The 12,128-nt window shown below is 40.7% G+C and overlaps 2 protein-coding genes and 1 long non-coding RNA gene across 8 annotated transcripts in view; 1 reads left to right on the top strand and 2 right to left on the bottom strand.

Moving 5' to 3' along the window:
• LOC127142346 (uncharacterized) overlaps window positions 1-12,128 on the top strand; it is a 135,633-nt gene that overhangs the window by 26,748 nt on the left and 96,757 nt on the right. The window lies entirely within an intron of this gene.
• Window positions 1-12,128, bottom strand: part of LOC108884788 (disco-interacting protein 2 homolog C) — a 167,521-nt gene that overhangs the window by 62,538 nt on the left and 92,855 nt on the right. For all 6 annotated transcript variants that reach the window (XM_051069779.1, XM_018678874.2, XM_051069780.1 and 3 more), the window contains exons 3-4: window positions 4,751-4,861; window positions 2,167-2,292 (exon numbers count right to left, since the gene is read on the bottom strand). In XM_051069779.1, the coding sequence (XP_050925736.1) occupies window positions 2,167-2,292; window positions 4,751-4,861 (237 nt within the window). The remainder of the gene's footprint in view (window positions 1-2,166; window positions 2,293-4,750; window positions 4,862-12,128) is intronic.
• LOC108884789 (tripartite motif-containing protein 16-like) lies at window positions 7,443-11,437 on the bottom strand. The gene has a single exon (XM_018678881.2). It carries the CDS (start codon window positions 11,347-11,349, stop codon window positions 9,676-9,678), a length of 1,674 nt encoding a protein of 557 aa, XP_018534397.1. The 5' UTR covers window positions 11,350-11,437; the 3' UTR covers window positions 7,443-9,675.

Raw genomic sequence — 12,128 nt, 5'->3', positions numbered from 1 at the left:
ATAGGAGTCATAGATGTGGCAATATCTCATCATGCGTCCTCTCACGATACATTATTATTACGACATCACACAAACTGTGAACTGTAATCTTTCATTTGCTGCAGTTAGTTTACGACTGTTTGATTAATGGCATATGTGCAGATGTTGCTCAGTGTGGGACACACACAAAACCTTAATGAAGTTCATATTTTTGTGAGTGTATGTTTCCTACTGCAGGATAAAAAACAACCATTATTTTTCCATTTATCACTACCAGACTCCTTTGACAAAAACAGTAATTTTACCTCGCAGAATACTGGAGGTGCTGGAATACCACTGCCTTGATCTGGTAGTTTGTTTGTGTTATTGTGTGACTTTCCGTGGTGGAAGAAGTGATCATGACTGAAGTAAAAGTACCACACAACAGGACAATAGATGCAGTGGTATTCCAACAGCTCCTGTGTTCTGCTCGGTAAAATTCCTGTTTTTGTCAATGGAGTCTGGTAGTGATATATAGTGATGTTTCTGGTCAACAAAAAAAAAAAAAAAAAAAGCTCTGTCTCTGTAAGAATCTATCCATAATGTTGTCAGACACTTACAATAACAATCTGAGCACTTTCACACATACCGATCTTTTACATCCAAAAACACAGGAAAGTAAATCCTGGGTCCAAAAAAATCCCAGACACACAAATCTTAGTCCCTTTTAAACTCTGCTGTTCCTGACATTGAATTAACAGAGCAGGCCTGGTTAGGCACCATAAAGATAAATTAGCATCCACAGTAAATAATATGATATAAAATCATCATAGTGTGTGATAAAAAAGGATATAATGGTTTTAAGTGACTACATAAAATAGTTTAATTAACATCATGCACTTACTGAGGTTTCCACTTTCTATATTTACATCACTCTGAGACAATGTACACCATAAAACATGTTCATAAAGTATTAAAATATTAAACTGCACCGTACAGAATCCACTTTTCATTTTATGTCCAAAGTCCTCACAGCTGTATAATCCCAGTGTAATAAAACAAAACCAAAAAAAAAAGTGTTGCTGTAAAGCCTAAATCTCTAAGCTTGTCAAACGGCAACATAAAATGAATTTTGTTATCAGTGTCACCCAGAATGAATAATCGCTGTCGTTTGTGTCACTGAACTCTCACATTTCTGACATCTGTAACCTGTCGGCTAAACAAACCGATGAGACAAATTACAGAAAAGCATAATCTTCTCATAATACCAAAGCAGCGACTGTAATCCCTGTTTTCTTGCGGTATTGACAGCCCAAAGTGATGATTAGTTGGTCGACGGAGCAGATGAGCGCTCGTCAATCTTCAGGTTTTACAGAGGGGACTGTCCTCTCAGTCGGCGGAGGCTCGACCCACTCAATCATTGACCGATGTCATGACACAAGGAGGAAATCAATACTGCAGCTAAATCGCCAGCTGCAGCAGCTTTTATCAAACTCAGACTCACACGAACTGATCTCTTCTTCTCTTTTATGATTAAATAACTGACACTTAAATCCAACATACATCAAAACTTAAGATGCAAATGCTCCTACATCACTGATGTGGAAGTTGGCAGCTGCCTGCCAGGCTCACTGAACGACTGACTGATTAACATGACTGACACAAGACGTGACAGACTGTCAGTATAATGTGAAAGTGACGAGACTTTCCCAGAGGACACACTCAAGACATGTAGGAGAGACTTTCTAAAATGAAGTGACCTATAGCAGCTTAAACATGTAAGCTTCAAGTGCATGAAGAACAGAATAAACATGGTAATGAACATTAGAGTCCTCAGCATGTGTGACCAAATTGTAATGTTGGTGGGTTGTTCAAGTCAAGTGAAATATTTTGCCAACAATTGGATGGACTGTGATGAAATGTTGTTTTTGGTCCCAAGAGGATGAATCCTGACTGAGTTATGGCCAAAAACGTGTTTGAGGAGGTCACAGTGATTTTGATCCTTGACCTTTAACCACCAAATTCTAATCAGTTCATCCATGAGTTCAAATGAAGGTTTGTGCCAATTTTGAAGAAATTCCCTTGAAATTTTCCTGTGATGTCGCGTTCACGAGCAGACAGACGAGCGTACGAATGGACGGACAAAGTTTTTGGGTTGTCTCTTCCTCTGTCCATTCGTCCGGAGCTTGTTTGTACTTTGGTCTTTACCTGGTGGTGTGTAGGCATCCATGGAGGTCTGGACCACCAGGGACCGCCGCTTCGAAGGCATGGGGACAGCCATCTTCCTCTCTTTGTGCTTGGCCAAGGCTGCCTGCACCGCCTCTGTGTGCACATCTGGAGACAAACAGACAGCAGGTTCAAAAAGTTTCTGGTAAAATTTATGTTTCAGAGCCTTTGGATTCACACTGGTACCAAAAACGATCAAACAACCAAAACCCTTTTCGCTAGAGGCTGAAAACTAAAGTATCATAGCTCTTATGTGGTTCTGGACTTTTATGAGTATTTTTATGTTGTGGTACTTTTACCTAAGTAAAGGGTCTGAGTAATTCTTCCACATAAACACAGCATGATTGGCTAAATAACTGAGGAAAGAAATGGACTTCTCAGGCACCAGTAATGGCTGTGGCATCCAGTGCAAACATTGGGCAGGGGTGTTAAATAATAGAGAAAAGAGACACAGTCCATCGAGCCAAAGCCCTAGCACCAAGGGACAGAGTAGAAAAATTTCTGGTGCAGTGTTCTTGTTACAATGAGCGCCGTGTTCCCATTTCTTCACATTCAGTTTACGTACACAAACATCCCCGGCTCGACAGCGGCTCCCATGAGGCCCCCGTGGTTTTTCCTGACCAGATTAAGTTCAGGGGGAGTGTTGGTGTAGACCTTTTGTAAATGAGTGTTTCTAAGGGCGAGATAAAGCTCCACAGCTTGGTTTGTTTGAAGGGTGTCCACTGCAAGGCAGAAGGCAAACACACAGCGCCCTGAAGGTGCAGAGACGGCAGGCTGTTGGCCCGATAATGACACAAGTAAGACATTTGTCAGAATGAATGGAGTTCACAGATGTACGTTTGTTTGGCTTGTGTGTGTGTGCTTATGTAGGGGAACGGAGGTAATTTAAATCTCAAGTGCACATTTATTGTCTTATGGTCGACTGAGTGTGACTGCACAGTGTGTGAAAGAGAGTGTGTGCGGTGTTTAAAGGTGCTTGCATAGCTTTTCTTTTTCAATTTAATGGGTTAAAAGGTTTTTACAGGATTCATTTTCTGTCAGATCAAACTCAAACAAACTCAAACCCTCCAACACCACGTGGGGATATAATAATAAAGTAAGCCATGTTTTCCCAGCTTTAAATACCAGCTTGGACTGGACTCTTTTTGGACTGCTGCATATCTTTATTGTTGACCCTAAATGTCACCAGAACAAATTCCTGCAGATTAATTTTGAATGAGATGCCACTGAAAAGAATTTACCCAAGCTGAAATCCTTAGTTAATCCTATATTAATCTTTAGTCAACACCAGATGGAACAAAACCAAACAATGCGTGTTGTGAGAGCTGTGACAGATTTACCAAAAGCTTTTTCCACAAGTCTTTGCCAAGCACTGGGTTTGCTGCAGCCTGCTCTGCACAGACGGACTGAGAATATCAACCAGGGCAACATGTCATGATGTGTATGGGGAATGTCCTCAAAACTGGTGGGAGTTCAGTAGTACAGGTCTTCACAAACCCTACCCAAAACCATCAAGCAAACAGGTCTGAAAGGGACTCAAGGACAGTCAATACTGGTCCAAAACAGACCCAAGGATCCTAATGCTCAACACTGGAGTACTGTGAAGACTGTAGACAACACCGCCATCATCAGCAGGATTAAAAACAATGATGAGAAGTCATGCCGTTTAGCAATAGAAAGCATTCTAACTGGAAACATCACTAACTGGCATGATGAGATGTGCATGGCCCAGGACAGGAAGGGTCCGCAGAGGGTGATTAAAACCACCTAGAACATCATCAGTACCCATCTACCAAGCATCAGTGATGTGAGTGAGGTAAGGTCCCTACACCGAGCCCAAAGAATACTACACAAAAGGATAACATCTGTAATTATGTTGCACAATCTTGTGTTGAATAATGATGATTTAATTGAAGCTGGAATAACCTCCTCCTCACAGGTCAAAGTCTCTCCTAAAAACACCTTTTTTTTCCCCCTGTGATGCTTATGATGAGCCGTATGTCGGGTATTTGATATATTGACACTACACAGGAGAAAGAATGGGACCCTACACAGACTCAATTAGAGTCTATTTACTTTCATTTACTTGGAATGGAGCAAATGATGAGATCTGGTGTGAGATATTAATGGGTAAAATTGGTGGCGTGCCCCTTTAGGCTAATTAATACACATAAAGTATAAGTCTATGTGCTTATCTACATATAAGACATGGTCATTATTAATATGAACACCATACATTAAAATATCAGAGAGTTATAGTGGTAATAAAAGCAGATTTCCTTATTGATATGTAAATTAATGCAGCAAATTCTAATCACATTATCACCTTTATTGGAAGAACCTGTGAGGTAAAATTAAAAAACTCTATCATGTGTTGCTTAAGTTATCAGACACTATGCTAATAAGATGATTAATGAGGCTAATTAACACACCCGTACGAGAGACGTATCACCACAGGTAAGTTTTAATGCAGTCCAACATGTCTTTGTTTAAGACAGATGAAGCCAGAAAGACAAAATGTCCCGCAGATGTACTGTGATGGAAGAACATAAAAAGTGCTTCTCACCTGATCTGTAACGTTCGTCTCTGGAGCCAGAAGACCGCCGGCGGTGGTAACGAGAGGACGAAGACGGAGTGACAGGTGTTCTCCTCTCCTGGCCCATGGATGGATCCATTCCTGGAACAGAAAGGTTCAGATTATAGCTTTAATTCATCTCCAATCTAAAAGCTATTCCCCAAGCTTTGTCTTTTTGTATATTGGTTTATTTCCGTATGTTTTTGTGTACATATTCTTCGCATATTTGTATGTATTTGCAAATAAATAACTTATCTATGACAGATTTTGGGGGAGAGTTGAAGGGTGGGGGGATGTGGACAACAGGAAATTAGTTACATTAGTTTGGCTGTTAATTTTTCCCTCTTATCAACAATGGCTCTGACACACAGCTCAAACCCATGGTGTCCCATTATCACAATTTGCGTCAAAATTTGCACTCCTTGTTAAATTCAGAAGATATCATTATCTTTAACAGTCACAAACTAGCATCCATAAATAAATCCACTTGGAAATCATAAAAAGATGCTCCTTATAACTGCAGAACTTGTTTGAGAATAATCACATTTTAAAATTTTATTTAGAATCAAAGTAACCCAGTGATAGTTGTCCGTACATCAACTGAAAAAAGAAACTAACATTAGCTAATTCGGCATATTTGTAATGCTGCCAAATTATAAACAAAACTGGGTTGGGGTTGAGGGGTAGTTGGGCACAGATGGCTGTTTTGTTTGTGAGGGGACTTTGAAAACCTCTGATTTATGACACAATAAAACAAAACCCAACAGCGTGACTCAACAAAAAAATCTGGTACATGTAGTAAACAGAGCTGTCACAAACAAGTCAAGACATGTAAATACACACCCTGTCTAGGAAATCACACTTCCTTCAACAAAATTCTCTTCCTTCAGGGTAACCTTTTAAACTATTTATTCCTGTAAGGGTAATCGCATGCACAAGGTCACCACCCAGATCAACAGATATTCACAGAAAAAACAAAAACACTCAATCTCGGAATGAAAAAACAAAACAAAGGCTCGATTTGATATTTTTCTTGAATCAAACCTGCCACGTGAGATACAGCAACTGAGACAGATGCACACACTCATAGAGAAAACAAGCTCCCTACACACCAATCAATAAGTCTGATGATAGCAACCACCCTGTTACCGAGAGCTACGACCACTCCAGAGCTGCTGATCTATGAGCCTCCATCTGCAGCATCACACTTCCACCCTCGTCTGTCTTCATTAGAGCTCTCAGAGCGTCGCTGCTGCTGCTCGGGAGAAAAGCTAAAAGTTGATTAGCCAACCATATAACGACTACCAGCCAGCGCAGGGATATATGACAGGTCTGGGAAATACCTCGCTTTCTTTCCTCTGGGGAGTCTGGATGGATAGATGGACGTCCCCCATCCCCCCTTTCCTGACTAGTTCTGCTTGCTCTTCTTTCTCTCTCCTTTCTTTTACTCAGTTTCTTATCCAGGCAGATTGTTCATACCTTTTTGTTTGGTAATTTTCTTTGTAACATTCCTCTGTGTCAATGGTTGACATTTGTACCATACTTAAAAAGCAGTTGCTGGGAATTCAAAGGAAGTAACAGAGCATATGATACTTCATTGTCCCCATGGGGAAATATGTCATGGACTCAAGTGTAACTGCCTCCATAGTGATGTAAAACAAATAACAAATAACTGATAAACAAAGCAGCTCAGACTGTAGCAAATCACAACCACATAACACACAATCAGTGATAAAAAGTGATATAAACATCATGAAGGTATCGCACAACGCCTGCTGCTTCCAGCAACGTTATTTAAAAGGCACAAATGAGTTTACATTGGAGGACTCGTCTACATCGTCTGCCATGGGGAGAACATGAGAAGAGTAAGACAATGTTCTCTGTGCTTGCCTGAGAACAGACTGTTTATATACTGACTGGAGGGACTGGTGTTCATTCCTCCCCATAACCGTCATGGAATGATGTGCCAGACAAGGAAGCTTAGATTTTACTGCCACACCATGCTGACAAGCCATATCTGACTATGCTCTCTAATACAGCCTGGGAGAATAAAAACAACCCTCTGGTCCTCTGCCAATACACCCAGAGTCTGTGTAGGAAGTATAATCTCTGAGAACACAAACTTCCAGTTAAAGGTGCTGTCTAAGTGAATGCCAAGGTACATGTAGAAGCGGACCTGATTGATTGGTTCACCCACTGATATGATGTACAATAAAAACATATACTGTACAAGAAAGTAGGCGACATTGTGACACTGTGGCCTTGACCATTGACCACCATTTTCTAATCTTTGAGTACCAATGAATGTTTGTGCCAAATTTGAAGTCAGTCCTTCAAAGCATTACTGAAAAATTGCGTTCATGAGAATGGGACAGATGGACGGACAACCCATAACCATAATGTCTCCATAATACATAATCCTGGCCCCAACCATCACCTGACATTATGTTAACTCCCCAGTTAGACCCTGTCCAACACTACTTGACCCAGACGTGATACAACCTCATGAAACCTTCAAGGAAATCATTCATTCATTCATTCCCTTTCTATCACCTGCTACCAATAGAAAGACAACAAGAACTGAGACGGACGAAGTGGATACACCTGATGATTACCAACAGCACCTGGACTACTCCAGGGTTTGTAGTTCCCACATGTCCTGTTTAACCTAAATAACAAACTTTATTCTAATAACAAATATGATGACAAATAATACAATAACAGTACAATTTTAGAACAACAGGATACATTATTGGACTAGACATGATGTAAGATACACAACAGGATATAATAGCATGTGCTCTTATTCACATAATCAGTGCTTCATAAAACATTCATCGTTACAAAGATGTTAATAAATTTCAATGTATAGATACCAACAGCAAATGTACAGCAGAGCAAACTTCCAATTCTTAAAAGTTTTCCCAGTGGTGTAAAAATCTTGGAAACATGAAACACAAAATTATATTTCCACTTTACAGACTCTAGGCTGATGTCTGTGTAATAATTTAAGGTTTGTAGTGAGTTTGCAGATCAAAGACAATGAAGAAAAGCTAACAAAAGCCTGAATTAATCATTAAAAAAAAAAGCTCACACTACATGGCTCACAGCTTGTTCTGAATAAGAGATGAGCTGTGTAGCAGTGTTCTCAGAGGCAAAGTACATAAACGCTGAACAGTGTAAGAGAGTGGTTGATCTCAAGGCAACTGACTCATTCATTAGACAGGTTTGGCCACTTGATAGTCTGCATTGTCATGCCTACAAAAGACTGAGGGTCATTTGGAAATCCTTCAACGCCAGTATCAATATAACATCTGTACGAAAACAATTCTTTTATCAATATCTTACTGAAGAATGTGAATCTTGCTTTTCAGTTTGCAAAATGAGCCAATATGTCAGATCAAGTATAGCCATACACCAGCTTTGGGTAAATAAAACAAAACTGGCAGATAAAAGGCATGAATCAAATCAAACAAGGCAAAAATGATTGGACCACAGCTTTCTGTTGTGGTCATCAAAACATCAGAGTAGTGATAGCTGAGTTTGGAGCTGAAAACATAATGGAAAATATAATGGAAATTGCTGCCAAGTAAGATGCAGTCATAATTATGTTTTACCCCTCCATAAAAATCTGTGTAGAGGGACAGATGAACACAGCAACTTTCTGAAACCACCTTTTCATTCCTCAAATACTGATGAAAATACTCCTGTATCACCACCTGTGGATATTTTATGTTGCCTGCTTATAATTGAAGTGTTTTTCACATCATTTATAAAAGTGAAGGTAGGCTAAACAACAGAAACAGCTCTGTATAATTTGATACAGCTCAGCAGCACCTCAAACTGCAGCCTCCAAAATGATCTCACAGTTGAATCAACAGTTTCAACAGATTCTAACCTTCATGAAGTAAGATTTACTGCAGGACTGAGCCACATGTGAAGATTTATTAATGTCAAATCACTAACAAAACATACGTAGAGGACAAAACCCAGATAAACATCTACACATCAGTCTTTTCTATTACCACTGGATTATGTTTGCTTGACAGGATAAGGTGCAAAACGTAAGCAGCAACATTCTTGTAATGACACACATTACACATTTACCGTAAGAAAGCAGCAGGTCCTCATGTTTATTTTTCTTTTCCCTGTTAGGTAAGAATAATGAGTCACAAGTGTGAGTGCCAAATCACTGATTCACAGATTGTGAATGTGCACTGCCAATCAAGATGGCAAACCAGAATGTGGCATGACATAATTTAAACAATAAGATAAGGAGATGAAAACAGAGATAAATTCTAAAGACTCAAAAGTATAGAAGGCACATGGGTCCATAATTTCCAAACAATTTCAAACGGTTTCCTGTCATTTGGTAGTAAAATAGGAACAAACTTTAACTGGAACAGTGCCAATTAAATTAATTGTAATTTACTGCTTGTGCCAGAGTCAGCTGAACATGCAAAAATCTGTCAACACTCAAGCATATAAATCAACACATATAAACAATTCTCTGAAAGAAAAAGAATAATTAATTAATATTTAATGGAGCTGATAATTGCAAGGAATTTTACAGTTCTATTTTAGTCTGAAAAAAATATTCAGAAATAACAGACCCATGTCCTGAAACAGGCAGAAGGTAACAAAGAAAAATAGATTTAATATGAAACTTAACACATTTGTATCACTCTGAAATACTGTCCCCTTTCCCTCCACTCTCTTTGAGTGGTTGTGGTGACTAGTTAACACAGAGAATAAAGTTTTATAATCCAAAAAAATGCAGTTCATAAAATATCATACACTGAGTGGTGACACCCCCATCGTTCAAAAAAATAACCATCGTAACTATCGTAAGTTCGTCACAATTGTTTGACTGCCTGGAGATCTCTGGTGGCTGCGTTGCCGTAACACAGCAACGTCTATTTGAGCTGGCAAATCTCAGCAGTGGCTCCCTCTGAAAGCCAAAGTCCTGCATAGAGAGGCTGAGTGAATGTGGTCTTGACTTGGCGGAGGAGAGTCATGGTTTCAGAGATGCTGTAGAAGGACAGAATACCTGCTCTGTGATCCAGGTACACTCCTACTCTGGAGGACCATGTGCCTGGGATGGGAGTTTTTATGTTGTTGTGCCTGAATTCATAGCTATTCTTGTAACAATCCAACGCCCAAGACTTGTCGTTGTGTCCAAAGACACATTCACTGAAGTTGCCTGCTCTGCTGATGTCCTTGTATGTGATTGCTACTAAAAGTCCTCTCCCACTTCTCTCCAACTCCCAGTAACAACGTCCGGTCAGACTCTCTTTACTCAGGACCTGCCAGGAAAATTCAAACCTGTCTGGATGAGGAGAATATTTCTGTTCTTCTCTCATGAATGCTACCTTTCTGTTCCCCTTAGATATTGACAGATGTCTATTTGCAGTGTCTGGATCCAGGGTAAGTTGGCACGCATAATGTAAGAAGTCAGCTCTGGTCTCGGGCTCTGCTTGTGGATTTGGCTTTAAAATATCAGCTTCAGTTACCATCATTGAGATCTTTGCATATTCTTCACCAAGCACCTGCTGTAGTTTATCTCTGGCCTCTGACAAAGCCACTGTAACCTTCTCAAAGTACCGCAGACGGCGGACTCTGACGGTGGGTGGGTCTTTATTTTCACTGAGATGTGACAGTGAGGGATAATTCAATAGAAAATGAGTGTGATCCACTGAGCGTGAGAGCTTCTCCAGTTCGGCATCTTTCCTCTTCAGCTCAGCAATCTCCTGCTGCACCTTCTCCCGAACCTTTTTGTACCGATTCACTTCAGTTTTCTGCCGAGATTTAATCTTCTCCCTCACATCTGAGACTCTTTTCTCAATGTTACGGATCAGCTCGCTGAAGACCTTGTCGGTGTTCCTCAGTGCATTGTCGGCGGAGTGATTGATAGCGTCTTCCTCCTGTTGAAACAACTTCACATCTTTCTCTCTGTCCTGGATTCTCTGCCTGATTTTTTGCTGAATGAATACGAGCTCTCTCTGCCTCTCAGTCCTTTCTGCTGCAGCTGAGACTTTGTCGTGACCTTTATGATTATCCTTGGAGCAGAGATAACAGATACACTGCTGATCAGTACGACAGAACATCTTCATCACCTCATCATGACGAGAGCAGATGTTCTCCTGGAGGTTCTCGGAGGGGTCCACCAGCTTGTGTTTCTTTAATTGAGGTTTATCATAATGAGGCTGCAGGTGTTTCTCACAGTAAGAGACCAGACAAACCAAACAGGACTTGACAGCTTTCAGTTTTCTTCCAGTGCAGAAATCACAAGCCACATCTTCAGGTCCAGCATAGCAGTGATCAGCAGGAGCAGCTTGGAGTCCAGTCTTCTTCAGCTCCTCCACTACAAATGCTAACATGGTGTTTTTCACCAGGACAGGCCTCTGTATGAAGGTCTGTCTGCAGTGAGGACAGCTGTAAACCTCCTTACGATCCTCACAAACTAAGTGGTCCTTGATGCAGCTCATGCAGTAGCTGTGACCACAAGGAATGGTCACCGGATCATTGAGGAGATCCAGACAGATCGAGCAGCAGAATTTTGCTCGTTCAAGTTGAATCCCTTGCGCCATGGTACTCTCTGATCTGAGCAGGTGTCTGATGACTTTATCTGTACATACGGGAGAGAGAGGGAGGGAGGGCTCGGCAGGTTTTACTTCATTCCACAGAGGAGTGGCTTTAAGGAGGAAGGCTGTGCCCTTTTCTTGTAAAATCTGATTATTCAAGTTTGTGGTATTTTTGGAAATACGGGGAACCACAGCAGAAAAATGTTTTTATACAGACTGCATTAGACGATCAAGTGTAGGTGTTTCCTTTAAGGTGAGATCTGTATGGGTCAACAGTAATCAGTCACCCTCCTCCTGATCAAGGATGGGTGCAAGTCAAAGGCAACCTTGCTTTGGTTGAACTGACACTGTCACCAGGAATGGCCGTTATTTATGTTTAAGTCACTTAACTTGCAGAAAAGAGAAGAGAGAATAACATCAAGTGCTGAATCATTGCACTGAGTCTGCTGCTTCTTGTGTAACTGGAACAAAAGCTTGTGTCCTCATTTCTCAGCAGTTAGTCAGCCATGGTCTCAGTGTTGGGACTCCATGGAGGTTATACCTTTCCTCCAGTTCTGTTTGAGATTTGCTCGTCTCACTACCAAGTATAAGGGCAAGATGGAGATGGTGAATCCTCCATGATGATGATGGTGTGTGGAACTTATGGTCACAATAAAAATGGGGATAGGAAATATGATTGGGAAACAAGTGACCAAAATTGGTTTGCTATGGGGTTTCCTTGGACACAGCATCAGTAGCTCAGACATCCATCGGCAGATCAGAGTAGAGTTGTTCCTCCCTCAAGT

Source organism: Lates calcarifer, linkage group LG4 (genome assembly GCF_001640805.2).
Source record: "Lates calcarifer isolate ASB-BC8 linkage group LG4, TLL_Latcal_v3, whole genome shotgun sequence".
Lineage (NCBI taxonomy): Eukaryota > Metazoa > Chordata > Actinopteri > Centropomidae > Lates > Lates calcarifer.
Note: the sequence above shows the minus strand (reverse complement) of the source record. Positions and strands in the feature narration are given on the sequence as shown.

Excerpts from the sequence above, each read along its gene's own strand:
- LOC108884789 (XM_018678881.2), bottom strand. The coding sequence starts at position 11,349 with ATGGCGCAAGGGATTCAACTTGAACGAGCAAAATTCTGCTGCTCGATC.